Source organism: Aspergillus aculeatinus, assembly GCF_003184765.1.
Source record: "Aspergillus aculeatinus CBS 121060 unplaced genomic scaffold BO66scaffold_36, whole genome shotgun sequence".
Lineage (NCBI taxonomy): Eukaryota > Fungi > Ascomycota > Eurotiomycetes > Eurotiales > Aspergillaceae > Aspergillus > Aspergillus aculeatinus.
Genome location: NW_020291505.1, coordinates 276,258 through 293,236, shown reverse-complemented (window position 1 = coordinate 293,236; position 16,979 = coordinate 276,258). Strand labels below are relative to the sequence as shown.

General features: G+C 49.1%; 4 protein-coding genes across 4 annotated transcripts; 3 read left to right on the top strand and 1 right to left on the bottom strand.

Moving 5' to 3' along the window:
* Window positions 1-187: 187 nt before the first annotated feature.
* BO66DRAFT_440380 (TRAPP subunit BET5) lies at window positions 188-961 on the top strand (the record flags this gene model as incomplete). Its single annotated transcript, XM_025651250.1, has 5 exons — window positions 188-224; window positions 305-521; window positions 588-733; window positions 805-893; window positions 944-961. 5 exons carry the CDS (start codon window positions 188-190, stop codon window positions 959-961), a joined length of 507 nt encoding a protein of 168 aa, XP_025502050.1.
* A 556-nt stretch (window positions 962-1,517) lies between these two features.
* Window positions 1,518-1,949, bottom strand: BO66DRAFT_327357 (uncharacterized protein; the record flags this gene model as incomplete). The annotated part of the gene is made up of 2 exons (XM_025643942.1): window positions 1,518-1,690; window positions 1,748-1,949. 2 exons carry the CDS (start codon window positions 1,947-1,949, stop codon window positions 1,518-1,520), a joined length of 375 nt encoding a protein of 124 aa, XP_025502049.1.
* Window positions 1,950-10,203: 8,254 nt separating this feature from the next.
* Window positions 10,204-12,251, top strand: BO66DRAFT_131183 (serine/threonine protein kinase SAT4). The gene is made up of 2 exons (XM_025641994.1): window positions 10,204-11,866; window positions 11,925-12,251. The coding sequence occupies exons 1-2, from the start codon at window positions 10,442-10,444 to the stop codon at window positions 12,054-12,056; spliced, it is 1,557 nt and encodes a 518-aa protein (XP_025502048.1). The 5' UTR covers window positions 10,204-10,441; the 3' UTR covers window positions 12,057-12,251.
* A 3,187-nt stretch (window positions 12,252-15,438) lies between these two features.
* BO66DRAFT_393240 (amphiphysin-like protein RVS161) lies at window positions 15,439-16,962 on the top strand. Its single transcript, XM_025647713.1, has 6 exons — window positions 15,439-15,470; window positions 15,553-15,603; window positions 15,714-15,759; window positions 15,829-15,902; window positions 15,985-16,132; window positions 16,201-16,962. The coding sequence occupies exons 1-6, from the start codon at window positions 15,458-15,460 to the stop codon at window positions 16,652-16,654; spliced, it is 786 nt and encodes a 261-aa protein (XP_025502047.1). The 5' UTR covers window positions 15,439-15,457; the 3' UTR covers window positions 16,655-16,962.
* The last annotated feature ends 17 nt before the right edge of the window (window positions 16,963-16,979 follow it).

Below are 16,979 nucleotides of genomic sequence, written 5' to 3'. Positions count from 1 at the left end.
GTCCACTTGTCCGCTATCTAACCCTCCTCCCTCCAACCTCCGCATCTCATCACGACTCACGACTCACGACTCACAATCCTCCTCTTACTCTTGGCTCAGACTCTCTGCACACACATACTCTCTCTCCCGCTTTTTCCTTCCTCGGTTCTTCTTGTCAAATTGTCATCGACTTGTCCCTTCTACCGCAATGGTGGTTTATTCTTTCTATATCTTTGACCGGCACGGTACAGTACCTTTTCTCCGCTTCCCTTGTATTGAGGACCCCAGATTTCCACATGCTAACCTCATCCCGCCCTGCTGTTAGCGGAATGCATATACAAACGACGCTGGTTGCCTCGTCCAGTCTCTACTTCAGGCAGCAAATCTTCGCGACCTACCTCGGAAGCTTCTGCGCCAGCCACCAACGCTCCTGTGCTTCTTGGCCAATCCGCGCGGACAACCGATGACGATGCGAAATTGATCTTTGGTACTGTGTTTTCGCTCCGCAATATGGTGCGCAAAATGGGAGGAGAGGACGACAAGTAAGGCTGTGGCTGGCTCATGAATCAGGGGTTCAATCTCAACTGACCAGGCTCTTTCAACTCCAGCTTCGTCACGTACAAGACGAGCCAATATAAACTGCACTACTACGAGACGCCAACCAACATCAAATTCGTCATGCTCACGGATATCAAGAGTCCAAGTATGCGCGTTGCATTGCAGCAAATCTACATCAATCTCTACGTCGAATACGGTACATCAAGACACAATCCTTTCACGATTTGTTAGAATGCGCCAAGCTAATCTCTAATCATGGTCCGGCAGTGGTCAAGAACCCGTTGTCTCCTGTCGAGCATCCAGGGGGCGTGGGCGTCAATAATGAGCTATTTGAAGAGTCTCTAGAACAATTTGTGGTACGTGCGAGGCCATGCCCTTACCAAGGTATCTTCTGATCTCTGTGTAGACACGAGTCTTGTCGTGAAGCGGTCATCCATGCCCTTCAAGTTCGGAATCATACGTCATTCGGAAATGAAACTCAGACTGGCTTCACACAATCAACCTGCCAACAGCTGCATCGGCAGGTAAATACTGCGCGGCAGCAGATTCCCACCATTCCAAAATATCACGCTCCACAATAGCTCGATAGCCGCAACACACGCTACGCGGTTGAAAACAGAGGCTAGACTTTGGTGCTCATCCATGTGGAGCATGGCACGACTCATACATACATCGTCTGCGACAAGCCAAGCCTCGTTGAGATCCTTCCTACTTGAGATCAGGGCACTTTCACCTTTCATGGCTACGGCCAGAATTAACTCAATCAATATCAAGTGGCCCGGAATGCTACCAATTTTCCTACACTTCATGGAAACGATATCCTGCCGCAAAATTGGCTAGGCAGATCTTCCACATTCAATTCGTGTACAGTACATAATTACATATCAACATAAGAGCAATTCATCACTGAACAATAATAATAAACTCATACACGAGTCATTCCACGTTGCGCATCAAATCCACCATCGTGACGGATGTCTTCAAGCCACGCCACCAGTGCTGGACACACCGGAGTTGCCGTAGAGCACTTCTTCAGGCAAGTCGTCCTCATCCGGACCTTCGTTGTAGGCGTTTCTTGTCGATGGCTTCGCATGGCGCAGGCGGCTTCCCTGCAGGATGTTGGACTGATCGATGGCCTCGTTCTCATCTTGGGCTGTAGACGATTATTAGCCATCCACTCATCGTTCGTCCAAGGTGGTGCGGAACCTACCAAGCTGTTGGTCCGAGTTGGAATAGGGAGGCTGCATGGGGTCATCATAGCGATCTTCGTCTTTCTGAACAGGAATCTGTCCCCTCAGCCCCGACTGGGTCTCATGGGCGTAAGAGTTGTCGTAGACAGTTCCCGAAACAGGAGAGGTGTCATTGTCAGCCTCGTAGCGGTCTTCAGCTTCTCTCTCATAGCGGTTCGACATGTTGGTGAAGGGAGTTAATGAGGTGTGCGAAACGTCTTTTGGATGGAGACAGTCTGTGGGCAGTAGTTGTTTCGGTGTAAAGAATTGGAAATTTTGGATAGTATGCAGCAGAGTAGGGCAACCCTGGGCGGCCTTATAACTTCGTCCATGGACCTCTATCTACTGGCCCTGATGCAATGTTGATGTCAAGCTATGTCTGATGAAATTGATCGTTTCCATCAAAGAGATTCACATTGAGATAAAGTTCAGATTAGGTTTCGAAGATGTCATTGGGGGGTTGGGACTGGTGTCCAGTAGTCGAATCTGTGGCATTGACGCCTTCTAGAATGTTTGGTTTTCTATCGAGTACGTCAGGAATATCGAATAGTTAGGACGCGCATAGAGCCGAGAAGAAAGTCCGCCTTGGGTTCATTGTTTCAAGCCGGAGTTATCGTCTTCTGTGATGTCTGCTGCTGCTGTTACTGCTGCTGTTTCGACATGACGTCTGTCCTTTCCTATGACTTCGTAGTAAAGTCATTGATGCAGCAAGGCATAAGGGCCATGGGACATAAGAACGATCATTTCCCGAAATGACATGCAAGATCGAGAGAAACGGATCCCTGAAACAAAGTTAAGAGTAATTGAATCGTGGTTCGGGTTGATAGCGACGTAGGGAAATGACATCGGATTGACTCAAGCTGAGGTAATTCGCCACGGCCTGGGCTGGTCGGCATACTACAGAAGATCGCAGCGATCATTCATGGCCTCGGCGTCACCATTATTATAATCTATGATGTAGCGAGGTACGAGTCAATGAAATGTGTGTGATAGAGAGTAAAGGTATGTAGAAAGTAAGTAGTACCTGAGACTTGTATAGATGGTTGTTCCATTCCAGACTTTAATTGGCGGTCGATCATTCTTGCAAATCCCAGCAGGCGTCATGCTAACTTAGGGAATCTTACCTAAGCTGCTACTGTCGCAGGTCCCTAGAATTGCAACCACTTCTGATTGCACTCGTATCGCTATTCTCAAGCACGATGTCTTGCTCAGCTGATAATCCTTTATTCTTTCTCACGCGACGACAAAATATCCGAGGGAGAGCTCGTCGAAGAACGATACTGCGCAGCACCTGAACATCGCCAAGGGGTTGGGCGTCGGTTGCAACAGACGATCGGTCGGTCGAACAGTGCAGGGCCATTGCGGTCGTGAACGCGACGCTTTCAGAATATCCAGACCGGTCAACTAGCTAGGGAACAGCATGGTCATTGACTGACAATCTGGCGGTCAAACAAACCTTTTGGACATCTGGCTTGGGTTCAACAACAGTACAACACAGGAAGAAGAACAGAGAGGGAGGAAGAGGTAACTATGGGCTGAAGTGCTCCGAGCGCTCTCCCTCCCGCTCCGGCATCGATTTGTTGTCCGCACCATGTCCCAAAGGCAAACTTCGCGCATAGAATCGCCTGTTTGCGGAACCAAAGACTGATTTGTACTCTTTGGCCTTCCAAAACAGCACTGGCGGATCATCCGCCTGATCAAACCAGATCCGACCAGGTCAGACCGAGTTTCCTTCCTTCGACAATCATCTGATCTGATATCGGCCCATGCTCCGGTCTCTCGCCGCCTATGCCATCACCGTCATCATCATCATCATCATCATCATCATCATCACCACCACCACCCCCAGTACCCGCTCATGCCACTTAGCAGTACGGAGTAGTCGATTGTTTCTAACGATATGATCATCGTTGGCTGCGTCAACTCTATCCAGTCCGGGCTGCCGCAGCCCTTCGCGCAGTCGCACTTGAAGGGGCTTGAGAAGCAGCTTAATCTCTATCGGGAAAGCCAAAATGGATGCGCAAGTGCGAGGAAGCTTTGAGCCCGGCATTAATCCGCTCTGTTATTTGTCCTGGGCCCCGACGGCTCGGCTACGTGGAGTCAACATCCCCTTTCCCCACTGGCCAGGAAGGCCTTGACCGGAGATGCTTGCTTTAACGATTCCGTCAGAATTTGTGCCACCGTGGTCAAAATTCTGGGGTCGAAGAGGGGGGTTGCTTGCTTAGTTCGATCCGCGCGAAGTGGTGTAGACTACTTACTGTACCAGCTCAATGTCATACCACATGGTTTGATGATGACGGACCAACCAGCTGCGACGCTCCTCGTATCGTAGTCTCCATGCTGGCTGCTGTCCCAGGTCCCAAATGGAGGAGACCGACTGGTTGAATTAAAAGGCGCACCCATTGACCCTTCAGACCCCTATGCACCCAGCCCATACTGTACTGTACCTGTCGGAATTTCCCAGTCAGTAGGCAGCTCGTCAGCTTTTCTCGGTTCACTGAGGCCCGATTCGATCATTCCACCGCTATCAACATCCTGGTGGATAATGTTGGACTGACTGACTGACTAGCGGTCAAGAAGCTATAAGTAAGTTTGCTACTCTTAGTATTACGTACCCAGTAGGTATTTGACAGTCTTCGAGATCTAACGTGGGTTATTTTCAGAACCGAAGTACTGTACAACTAACTACGTACACAGTGTATTCTGCAAAAAAGCTTCCGTTCAAGATGACAATAGTCAAGCCGTTCTCTTCTTCCTGTATCCGAACAGAGTCATGTTTGACTGGTGGTCAATAGCACTAACTTAGCATGTAGTTGTCAACTCAACGTACTACCAGTTATGGCTTAGTTGTTTGGTAACTTGTTTCAAGTGATTCAATGGGTTTATCGAGCCGTTTCTTCCCTTGACCGTATCGGAGTACGGCTCGTTCTCCTCCCGAACTGATTCAATACGGCCGGCTGTGCTCTCAACAATACTATGGGTAACCCGTCATCGGCCAGGCTATTAGGACATAAAGCCGAAGACCATTTTGGATACAAAATACACCGCGATATATGATAATGGCCCCCTTTGCTTCGTTGCTTCACCCTCCTTCTCCTTTGACCAACCGGTAGGCGATCAGACCGAACGGCAGTTGACCACTCCTGCAGCAGCTGGGCATGAGCTAAGGTGCGGGAGAAAATCACCTCGCATCCGTCATCCCGGGCCGGATTCCCCAGATGCACAGCTACGAGCGAGCGGAAGGGGAGGAAAGGGAAAGGCAGGGGAAAGAGAGAGATGAAAAAGAGAAAAAAGCAAAAACAGAAAAAGAAAAGCAAACACGCATTGCATCTGCAGTTGAAACTCCGATCCGATCTTATAGGGCATGTACACTACACCTTACACGAGCCACTCCCTAATCCGCGTAGCTATAAAGGAAAGAAAAAAAGAGAACGTCTTTAAAAAGTGAAGTCATTCCGGTTGCTAATACAAGACTTTGATTACTGTATAAAATTAATCGGATGATTGAAAAGGAAACACAGAGAGAGATTCGTAAACTACGGATACTAGTTAAAGTAGCGCAGACTGCGTAAACAATTCGTTCCCCCGCGATACACAAAAACCAGGGTTAGTTAGCTTGATCATGTTCCATCGCCCAGCACGGTTTAGATTCCGATGCTAGAAAGGAAGACCTGAATTCCATCGGAGATGGTTCCCCACCTTCAGCGGGGCTGCAGTTGTTGTTTCTACTGTGTTGCTGCGACGTGCCTACTTCTCCCTGTCTGTCTGTTCGTGTGTGCGCGCGCGCCTGTACATGATTCTACGTGAGTATAGAGCTAGCATAAATAAGAGTGGATATACAAGCACTTTGTACCGGAAGAGAGGTATGACAAGAATGAATGGGCTCCTCGGTTGTCTCTTGTTGTTGGTCGCAGTGCCGACGTCGGACATTCCAACTTGAAATTTCCATTGGCTGCAAAAAATCCCTCGTGCAAACTGGATCTCAGCAGTGAGCTTAGACTACTAAGTTGACTACGTACTTGTACGGAGTACAGTACGTAGTACTCCCCGCAAATCGAGTAGGCAAATCACTCAATTCACGATCATTATCAACCTGTGACGGACTAAGGTAGTTGACTGACTAACTAATTCCACAACTAGTTAACTATCTACCCATCAGCTTACTCAAAGTCACCTTCGATAACTACAGTAGGTACCTTCAGTTTTCGGCTCCCGTCTGGTCAAAGCGCTACATTCTGGCCAGTCAAAATGAGCTTGGCTGAGCGATCACTCATGCCTAGCCGGACTATCATTGCAGTTAATGACAAGTCGCGTAGACTCGGTTGCAAGGTTGCCCCTCCCATTTGATCTTCATTATCTTCGCGGCCTTTGTATTTAGGGTTGGACTTTTAGTATGAATGAGCGAGGTGACCAGCTGAGGGGTAGGTGAATTGCAGTTTAGGGGTGGATGGATCACGGATGGATGGGCTGGCAAGTCTATAGCTTACTGCGGAAAGATGAGTGATGGCAACATGGTTATCAACCGGATCTCCGCAAATAGGCGCATGGAAGAATAGATTGACTGCTGCATGGTTGGCATTGTGATCCCTACCTTAATAACAATAGCCAACTGCATACTACCTATCATGCCTGGGGTTACCTCTCCTTACCTGGCACCGAGGCTATTCCTTCCCCACTGCTTGTGTCCTCTGGCAGTATGTAGGCAGGTTATCGCTGGCCAAGGAAGCCCACGTCATTTCGCCCAGCCCTAGGTAGGAAATGTTGTCGAGGTCCAAGTGTGTATAGTATGTGTGCGTTATATCTAGAGACTAGGGTGCCGCCACTCACAGGTATGTAGTGATTTCCAAGCCATGAAATTGCCAGTCTTCAAGATGCTCGGCGGTGCAATGACCGCCAGATGGCCCAAGGGTTCCCTTGACCCTGCGTCCTATCGTTGCTTGTCTCCAGAGGGGGTGTTACAACGAGATTGTGTCCGACGTTGTCAAGCATGCCTAGCGGTCGAGTTTAGCTTGCTCACGACCTCCTTCTATCCTGTTTTCCTGACATCTGCTGACCCTCGCGGAGCCAGCATTGGTGTATGACTGATAGTTGACTCCGGTCGAGCAGCAATGGATTCTCGCCAAATCAGAGACCAGATATGTACTCAATGTACTCATAGGAAGATGATCTGATCACTGTCTCGGAGATAGCACACGAAGGCCAAGGACTCTCTCAAGCTAAACTTTAGCCTCCCACGCGAACCCCCTCCTTCTCTTCAACGCCTTTTTTTTCATTCGAACGAGCCATCAGTGCGTCCGGCTCTGGGTTCTGTATGAGGAAGCTCATTAGATACTCCGCAGCAGGGTGTCAAATCAATTGTTGACCATGCCAATGAGGGTTTACAACTGACGAGCTATGTTGCAGGGACAGAGGTAGATCAGAGCGCTGCGGTCGACTGTTCCATGTTCCCGAGCATCCAAGACGCACCCACATGGCAGGTAGTACATAGTACATAGGACTGTACTCATGTAGATCAGTATGTTTCAGCCTCTTGTCAATCGAAGAATTCAGTCGGGTGCACTGCAGGGCAGTCTGGCAAATGGGGCCGAGTCTGATCCGATGGAGGGGCTAGCTACCTACTCAGCATCTAGGATGCATCTGCACTTATAACATCGATAGCGGGGCTTTGGGGCACAGGTAGCGGAAAAAGGCAGAGGCGGACAGCTTATGATGGACCGAAAATGGATCTCAGAAAAGAGATTTCAGGCAAAGAGGGGTTTCCTACCCCCATTCTGACTTTCACATACTTACCCCTCAGTTTGCGGGTAGCCTGATTTCACAATTAGAGACTATGGGCAAATCAGAGTGGGGAGTAGCAAGACGTAGCAAGACGCCACCGGCCAGCTTGCTGCACTCCGAAAGAAGCGCCACACCAAAGCTATACGACATACATCTACCATGAAGACTACGATTTATTCCTATGTAGTATTAGAATATCTCAGTCTAAGACTCGATCTGACCACCCACTCAAGCTGGAGCCACCGAGTTGACTTGATGATAGTCGATGATGATAGCGATGGTGATGGTGATGATGGGGGTTGGATTGAGGCTGTGCAGAATGCACGGCGTCTTCAGCAGTTCTGATCCGAAACCTACTCTTTAGTTTAAATTGTTTGAACCAAGTTAGTAACTTACTTACCGATTACTGTACTGTACTTAGCTAGTTATCTTGAAATACTCATAAGTTAGTTAACAGACTTACTCATATGTAATCACCCAGAGCTGCTGAGCTGAGGGTTGACTAATCCATTTCCCGCGGGCGAGGGAGCTAACGTCATCTACAAGTTGTGCGAGGTCAAGCGAGTCCAACCGTGTAGGTCCTTCTTACATACTCGGTATTTCCGATCACGGACAGTGAACGTCATTCGACTAGAGCAAAGGGAACAGCGGAGAATAATCAGAAAAAGACCATCACAGACTCCTCGAGGGGGAACTACGCTTTATGACGATGGGTCAATGAGTCAATGGGTCAAGGAGTGGCAGCAGGGGAAGGGGAACCAGAAATGATGAATGTTAAAGGCTTAATTCCAGGGATCTTCCGCACCGCAATGGAGTCTTGATGAGAATTCTCACAGGACGCCTGTCTTCACTTAGCCCCCCCTAAACCAAGTTAAGAAGGTTAAGGGGAGGCCAACGCCCGCGCCACTTTGTTCTTGCTTATTGTTACATTCTTAGTACTCCGTACCGTTGGCAGCATGCCCTGGTTGGTTTCGTATTTGTTCAATTGCGCTGTGCTTACTCGTACCTTATAGAGGACACTAGGTACTGTACCATACATACCAGATGGTACAGCACACAGTCTGTACTGTATTGTATCCGACCTGTTTGTTTCTTGATGTACACATATGCACAATTACTTCTGAACCCAGGATCCAGGATGGGATGGGCACTTTTCTTCGTTCCTGCCTGCTTGCTGCAAGAGCGCCAGGTCAGCAGAAGGGCGAGGAACTGAGACCGGACATATAAGCAATCCAGTTCCTTCATGCATTCATGCTGCGAATTTGCAGACCGACCATCCATTGCTGACCCTCCTAGCAAGATTTGTAACAGAAGACTTGCGGATCAATACAGAAAGAACGTTGAGAAAAAAGAAGACGGGTTGCAATCGGGGGTTCTGACTGAAACGGTGTGGCTGCGATTGACGGTGATAACCATACGGTGACATTACCAGTCGGGCCAGCTCAGAGATTCACTCACCCGAGGCCCCGGAAGCCCTGCGAACGGAGGGGCCGAGTCAGCTTAGGACTTCAAGCTATCTACTCCGTACCAAGTGGGTGTAGGCGAAGTCTAGTTAGTAGCTACTGTAACTACATGTATGCGAAAACTAACTAGATGGGTACTGTAAGTTACTTACTTAGTACGGAGTACTCATAGGGGGAATCCAAGATGGTAAGGTCGAATGGGAGAATTCGGGGCATTCTTCTGTTCCTCTCTATCTCTCTCTCGCTCTCGCTCTCGCTCTCGTCGCTTCTGTCTTTCTTCTCATCTATCTCTCGCTGTTATTTTTGATTGGGATAATAACTGGAAAGTCTCAGCACCTTGGTAAGATAAATTTACAAAGAGCAGTCTCTCCTTCGATATGAAGTATGCAAGTGTGCGAGGAAACTAAGATCGACTCAAATAGACAATCGACTTGATAATATCTAGTGAAGTAGTTACGGAGTATTGATCATTCAGTTGACAGTAATTATTATGGGGGAAAGCAATTTAAAGGGGGAATGAGAATTAATAATAATAATGATAATAATAATAATGAAATAGAAAGAGAATACTGTAGAAAGAACAGAAAGGTAAACCCACACAATCACTTTCCACAGTCCACTGCAGTGCCCACTGCCCACTGCCCATTGCAAAGTATTACTGATTGGCCTAGTTACTTACTTATTATTACCTACTTACTTACCATTCCCTCCTCCCTTATGATAATCGGATACTCACTATTTCAACCGCGCTCCCCCGTAGCTACACTTCCTACTCTCCCTCTCCCTCTCCCTCCTCTCCTCATCTACAGTACATCATCCTCCTTTCATAAAGCGTGCGAATACCTTCCGGGTGGTAAATTTGCTCTACTCTGCTTTCGTACCTTCAGTCCCAAGGATACAGTCGGCCGAATCTCTGTTGTGCAATTCAGTATTTGCAACTGGGTTCTCTTCTCTTGAATCATTCTTATTCCTGTGTTGTTGTCGTCTATATTGTTCGTTATTTTGTCGTTGAGTTGATCATTCCTGCGGCTTAGTTCATTCAGGTTTTGGGGGTTCCAGCTCCTTCTCGGTATTTTATTTTACAAATCACCTCCGCAACTTTTGCAAATTTCCCAGCACCCGCCATCACTTTCGTCACACCTCTTCTTCCTCTTTTCCTCCTTCTCAAGACAAAACCCGTCGCCTCAGGCCACCAACCCATCACCACCACCGGCTGGGGCCACCGCAACTTTTTTTTTACCCTTCCCCCCAAAACTCCCCCCCCTCCCCAGTTCCTCCATTCCTCCCCAGTCTTCCTTTCTATATCCAATTCTCTTCCAAAGTTATCTTTGGCCTTAGCAGCTTCGTGCTGTAGGCTTTCTTGCTCCCTCCCTACGTCGTGGGGGCATTCTCGCTCCTCTTCTTTTTCGTCCATATTATCTCATACTACCGCACATGACTCCACAATCGATTTCACCTGTACCTTCCGCAGTCTCTTCAGCCGCAACGTCACAGATTTTTCACGACTTCGGAGATGGAGAGTCCCAGGTAACACGTGCTCTTGCGGGCACACATCTGTCCGACATGAACGGGGACGCCCTCCCCACCTCCCCTGGGCCAGTGAAGGCTCCCAAACCGACCATGGCCAACCGCATCTCTCGTATGTTCTCGAACACGGGCAAGACGACCCCTAAGGAGTTGGATCCGCATCGCGATTTCTCGGATAGCAGCTCGGATAGCATCAAAGCATCCTCCAATAGTAGTACGAAGCCTTCGAAACCCTCGTCTCGCCCTACCTCAAAACCCTCCTCAAGAGCGCCATCCCGTCAAACGTCTACCAGAGAGGACGAACGCAAGATCAAATCCAGCAGTGGCAAGGACCAAAAAGAGGCTCCAGTCGCTCATCGACGCTTTGAGGTGCCCGGCGATGGTACTCACCTACATCACCTCAAGAGTGCCAGAAGGCAAGAGAAGCTGACCGACTTGCTCCGCGATATGCTGGGCGGCGGAAGAAAGAAGGAAGATCATGTCGAGGAACAGCAATTGTCTCTCATGTCTACTTGGATTGACCAATTCAAGACCGAACGCGACAAGCTTGCTGCAGACAAGAAGGGCGGCCCCAATGCCACGGCCTCGCTAGTTGACAAGTACGGCAAGTGTCAGGAGATCGTTGGTCGGGGTGCTTTCGGTATTGTCCGCATATCTCACAAAGTGGACCCTAAAGACTCTAGAGTCGAGCAGCTCTATGCCGTCAAAGAATTTCGCCGTCGGCCCCAAGAAACTACGAAGAAATATCAGAAGCGGTTAACATCGGAATTCTGCATTTCCTCATCTCTCCGCCACCCCAACGTCATACATACCCTCGATCTCTTGCAGGACGCCAAAGGAGACTACTGCGAAGTCATGGAGTATTGTGCAGGCGGTGATCTGTACACACTGGTATTGGCCGCTGGCAAGTTGGAAGTTGCCGAGGCCGATTGCTTCTTCAAACAGCTCATGCGGGGTGTTGAATACATGCATGAAATGGGCGTCGCCCATCGCGACCTGAAACCCGAGAACCTCCTGCTAACTACCCATGGAGCTCTCAAGATCACGGATTTCGGAAATGGCGAGTGTTTCCGTATGGCTTGGGAGAAAGAGGCCCACATGACTGCTGGGCTCTGTGGCTCGGCCCCTTACATTGCCCCGGAGGAGTACATTGAGAGGGAATTTGACCCAAGAGCGGTCGACCTGTGGGCGACTGGCGTAATCTATATGGCCATGCGGACTGGGCGACACCTTTGGAGAGTCGCCCGCAAGGATGAAGATGAGTTTTATCAGCGGTATCTGGAGGGTCGCAAACATGAAGATGGTTATGCTCCCATCGAAACTTTGCATCGGGTAAGTACACCGTGGACCTCATGTTGGTAGACATGTAGACTGACACGTTGCTATGCAGGCTCGTTGCCGGAACGTCATTTACTCCATTCTGGATCCTAATCCTTCTCGCCGAATCAATGCCTCGCAGGTGCTTAAATCCGAGTGGGTTCGTGAGATCAAGCTATGTAAGGCCGGTGAGGAAGGATTCTAAAGCAAAACTCAACGATCAACATATTCACGCTGTTGGGCTCACCTTCAAAGCACCGGGGGTGGTCACTTGAGAAGGGGGCCCATGGTCTCGGCGGGCTCAATGTTGCGTTAGTCGGGGCTGTGCATCCCTTATTGAGAAGTCGATCTCTTGTTTGGTGTGCGTGTGCCGAGAATAAAACCATAGACCCGGGTGGTTCATGTGTCTGCCGTTCTACAGGCGAATTTTCTTTTCCTTCCGCCTGCTTCTTTCTCGGTCTGTCTTGCGACTGGTACCATAGAAGGGGGCCCTTTTGATTTCGAAGCTATCATACCGGCGCATGTTTTCTGTCTCTACCACTACTTTATACTCCTGCCTACTAGCTTATGGGTTTAGTTTGGTCTTCATGTTTCCATGTCAATGCAACGAACAGTCATGATCTATGAGCCACCTTCTCCTACTTTAACATGTTTGATGCAACCTACATCCATTATGGTTGACTATTTGTCGCTCACACTGCAAGGGCACTGCCCTTTTGTCTTCTTATGTTGTTCCCCTTGCCTTTTTTCTTCTTCTATTTTCTATTCCTTTCTTGGGATTTCTTTTGTTATGGTGATTCTCTCTTCTCGAGATCGGCTGGACGATCAGTCTCTCCTTGGGAGGATATTATGAGTTGGCTCAGCTGGAACCTGTCCTAACCATTTGCGTCTTTATCGTTCGCTTGGGTCTACTTCACTTTCCGGTCGTTCTTGGTGTCATGGTCCTGAAATTATTGTACCATCAAACCTTCAATGGGACCGGGGATCAGGCATGTGTGTTTCTGGGATACCCTCTGGCAGCATATTCTCCGATATGATCATCTATGTCATTCTTCTCATTTCTCGTTCCTTGGCTGGATATTCTTGCTCGTCATTTAGTCGCCTTATTGCTGGCTATACTGTCCGCAACTCGATACAATAGTGGCTCCTATGTACCGTACCAATCTTGGAATATTTCAAGATAGAGAAAATGGCCTGGTAATGCTCCAGTACGTGTGAGAACGAGGTTGTTGTCTAGTTTCTCTTTATGTGATCATACAATTGACTAGGGATGACCTCTCAAGTTCCTTAGTCTGCTGCATTAATAGGCCAGCGATCAATCTAAGTCAAGAGATGAGTTCGAGTTCTGGCGCATCTAGTCACATTAGTCACTGTGTACTAATTCAGAGCCACCAAAAATGCGAACAATGTGTAAGACAACAGTTTCAGCCTCGGTCGGGATCAAAATACCACGGTCGGATTCCCGATAACTGGCGGCTGCTCCACCGCTACCAACACTGACTGACAGTGGTAACTGCCAGGTAACATAAAGACCCATGACTGGCACTTGTGCTGCATGCACAGACTGCACCGGAATGTGATCTGGGATTGGTTTGGTGGTTATGTCTGGTTCGACCGGTCCAGCCCAGGACAAACGACGCAGGCCATGCGCACTCTCACATTGTGATAATGTAATAATGTATGTATATGTACATGTATGTATATTTGTATGTTATATTTGTACTCATATGTACGTACAGCACTAACTCAGACCCGATGCAGGAAAGAACGCGCCGGGCAACGAGCCAGATCAAGCTTGCTTGGCGCATCCTGCAGTCCGAAGACGAACTCGAGCTTTTAGTCAATAGACTAGGTAGAATTGGTTAGTTTCCTCTGCGGGCCGTTCAAATGACCGATTGACTGACTGGCTGTTATTGATGAGTGGAGATCGACAGCTCACCCAGTGTGTTGATTGTTTGTTTTTTGATGCCGGGCTCACCGTCTGTCTCTCTGGTAGTTCAGGGTCATTCACGGTTTATGGAGTAAACCCTCAGCTTCAGGAACCCAGTGGCCGTACTCCGTACAGAGAGTTTTTAGGCTGCATTTGTTACTCCTTTCCCCTCCAACCCCTTGAGTCTGAGTGCTCATGTTGCAGTCTGATTCCGTTGGGAACATGTCAAGCTTGGCACTGCAGCCAGCCCTATGCTGATGGAGAAGGAGGAAGACGAGGAGTTCCGGATGATCTTCCGCTCAGGGTAGGCAGCACTATTACTCTCTCTCTCTCTCTCCCTCTCCTCTCTTGGCGAAGAGGCGAGCGTCTGAACCTCTTACCTAACAGTCCGTCACTGCACTGCACTGCATTGCCCCCTTATGGTTCGATTGAGAAGTCGAGAACCCGCCCACCGCTGCAAGGCTGATGGCCAAGAGTCCGATATCGGGTGAATCTTGGCAAACACATCGACTGGCTTCTTTTCAGGACATATGATCTCGAGTACGTGCACTAGGTTGTAACTACGGAGTACCTAGTGCATACATACTTGAAGGGGTTCGCTGGAACTTTCAGTCGGTCGTTTTTTTGTTTTTTCTGGCACGAGGAATCTTCTTCTCCGAAGGCCCCGAGGGGGGGATTAAATTCCATACGAGTATGTATGTAGTATGTACAAAGTAGCTGTGCCATGCTGTGCCTGTCGATCCTTCATTGGACCAACACATGATATTGTAGGTCTCGTACTCGCACGAGGGGCTTCTGAGAATCCGGGGTGCAGAGCAACAACAATGTTCAGGGTCTGGAGCCTGGTTCGGCCGAGGATGTGCTACAATAGCTTGGTGAGGGGAAAGAATAGCCGCAAGAGAATCGCTCCCCAGAGAAAGTCAGAGGATTGACATGTTGTGATGAGATTGAAGAGTAATGTACAGTACAGTCAATCAATACATAACAATGTGTATTTGCAGTGGTTCACTGACTTACTGAGTGACATACTGACATCACTTCCATCTCCCATGTTAGCTTGAGGAAGTTACATAGCAGGAGGCAGGCTGCAACGTTTCTTGATACTGCCAATACATGACGTAGAAGAAGAACAGGAGGAGGAACGAACGGCCGATACAGTGACACACACAGTAGACATTACAGTACTGTATGAACTAAGTTACTGTGACTGACAAATGCACAGCCCATGTTCCTACAATACACTAACTTACAATACAGATGTCATCCGCCCGCGGATCCCGGGCAAATGCGCACAGATTACAATGTGTAATACATGGGTATGTAATATTCCAAACAGGACGAGCTGTAACGCAGAGAACATTACATGAAAGAGCACCGCCACATCATTCATAATTCGGTCAGCGCCACAGTGATGGCAGCCTGCCTTGTCCCGCATTCATCGGGCATCTCCATCTGCTTTCGGAAAAGAGGCACCCTTTCCACCACATTACGTTTCACTCCCTCAGACTTGGAACTCGAACAACAACAAATTCGCGATTTGTTTGGTAAACACTTGTTAAATCCCTATCGGAGTGCCTATCTCTTGCGGCCGGCATAAACCTATCGGTTCTCTACATCCAGCCATCCATCGCTCTATCTCGAAGAATTCACCCCGACTCGCAAGATCCATCGTCATCATGTCCTGGGCAGGTGCGCAAATGTCATCCCGGCTTCTTGCAGTTTTCGCCGGTCCGTTTGAGACCTCTACTTCTAACACTTCTGGACTCTTTAGGGTTCAAGAAAAATGTGAACCGCGCAACGACGCAGGTGATGATGAAGACCGGTATGTTGTTGGCTGCCTGCGTACCCCGCGATGAGACTGTCTTCTGTCATCCTCCCCCTCGATCGATCATGACCACCGACGGCTGACTCGAAATACTTCTTGCGAACTAGGACACGTGGAGCGGACCAATGATCGCGACTATGAGATTGAGGAAAGGTAAGGCATTGTCGGCACACAAACTGGTGATCAGTGGTTGGTCCGGGTCACTGATAGGCTCCGACTCAGGCGGTATCGGACCATGGAGGCTGCTGCCAATCGGCTACAGAAGGAGGCCAAGGGATATTTGGATTCGCTGCGAGGTGTGTTGTCTCTGAAGCCGCTTGCAAACCCGGGGAGAGTCCCCGAGGAGACAGGTTGCTAATGCGCAGACAATTTTATCAGCGATGACCGCCTCCCAGATGCGCATCGCCGAGACGATCGATGCTTTCTACGGCGATGCGGGTACACGCGATGGCGTCAGTCGGAGTTATAAGCAGGCGGTGGAAGATCTAGACGCTGAGACGATCAAAGCCTTGGATGGACCCTATCGGTAAATATCCCTTTGCGACTTACTGCCGTCGATACTCTTGCTGGTCAAGGCTGAACAGGCTGCTGCAGGTCGACCGTGCTGGAACCGATTTCGCGATTCTGCGCCTACTTCCCGGATATCAATGAGTGTATCAAGAAGCGCAACCACAAGCTCCTGGATTACGATTCGATGCGGGCCAAGGTGAAGAAGTTGGTCGAGAAGCCTGACAAGGACGCCACGAAGCTGCCCCGGACCGAGCGCGAAATGGAGATCGCCAAGCAGGCGTATGAGCAACTAAACGAGCAACTTTTCACGGAGCTACCGCAACTAATTGATCTCCGGGTCCCGTATTTGGACCCTAGCTTCGAAGCCCTGGTCAAGATCCAACTGCGTTTCTGTGCCGAGGCGTACTCGCGTATGGCTCAAGTACAGCAGTATCTGGATGCGGAGACGCGGGATCAGTATGCTCGGGGAGATTTGGACAATCGCGTGGAAGAGGTGTTGCAAGAAATCCGGGACTTAAGCATAGCGGGCACTGTGTGAGGCTTCGGTTGTCGATCATGTTACCCTTCAGAGAAGGGGAAAAGGCGTTTCCATTACTTGCTATTCTTTCTCGGATTTGCGCTGTCGCTGTTACTACCCCATATCTTCCTCGATGGGCTGCCTCTAATACTTGATTTGCTCGTGGGTTGAGCAAAGGGTGTCTGGGAGGGAGGAGGGAGGAGTGGGCTCTCTATCTTCCAGCTTCTTAGCCAGACACGGAGCATTTGTGTATGATCTAATTAGACTCTGGATTCGCGTTCCTCTTCTAAGGGAACGAATTGCATTTCATGGGTATCTGTAAAATATACGGCTGGGTCATGAGTCC

What these genes read in the sequence shown, in the direction of transcription:
- BO66DRAFT_131183 (XM_025641994.1), top strand. Translation starts at nt 10,442, where the DNA reads ATGACTCCACAATCGATTTCACCTGTACCTTCCGCAGTCTCTTCAGCC. An exon ending in CCATCGAAACTTTGCATCGG is followed by an intron (nt 11,867 to 11,924) that starts GTAAGTACACCG and finishes GTTGCTATGCAG; the next exon opens with GCTCGTTGCCGGAACGTCAT.
- BO66DRAFT_393240 (XM_025647713.1), top strand. An exon ending in GCAGGTGATGATGAAGACCG is followed by an intron (nt 15,604 to 15,713) that starts GTATGTTGTTGG and finishes CTTGCGAACTAG; the next exon opens with GACACGTGGAGCGGACCAAT. An exon ending in GACTATGAGATTGAGGAAAG is followed by an intron (nt 15,760 to 15,828) that starts GTAAGGCATTGT and finishes GCTCCGACTCAG; the next exon opens with GCGGTATCGGACCATGGAGG.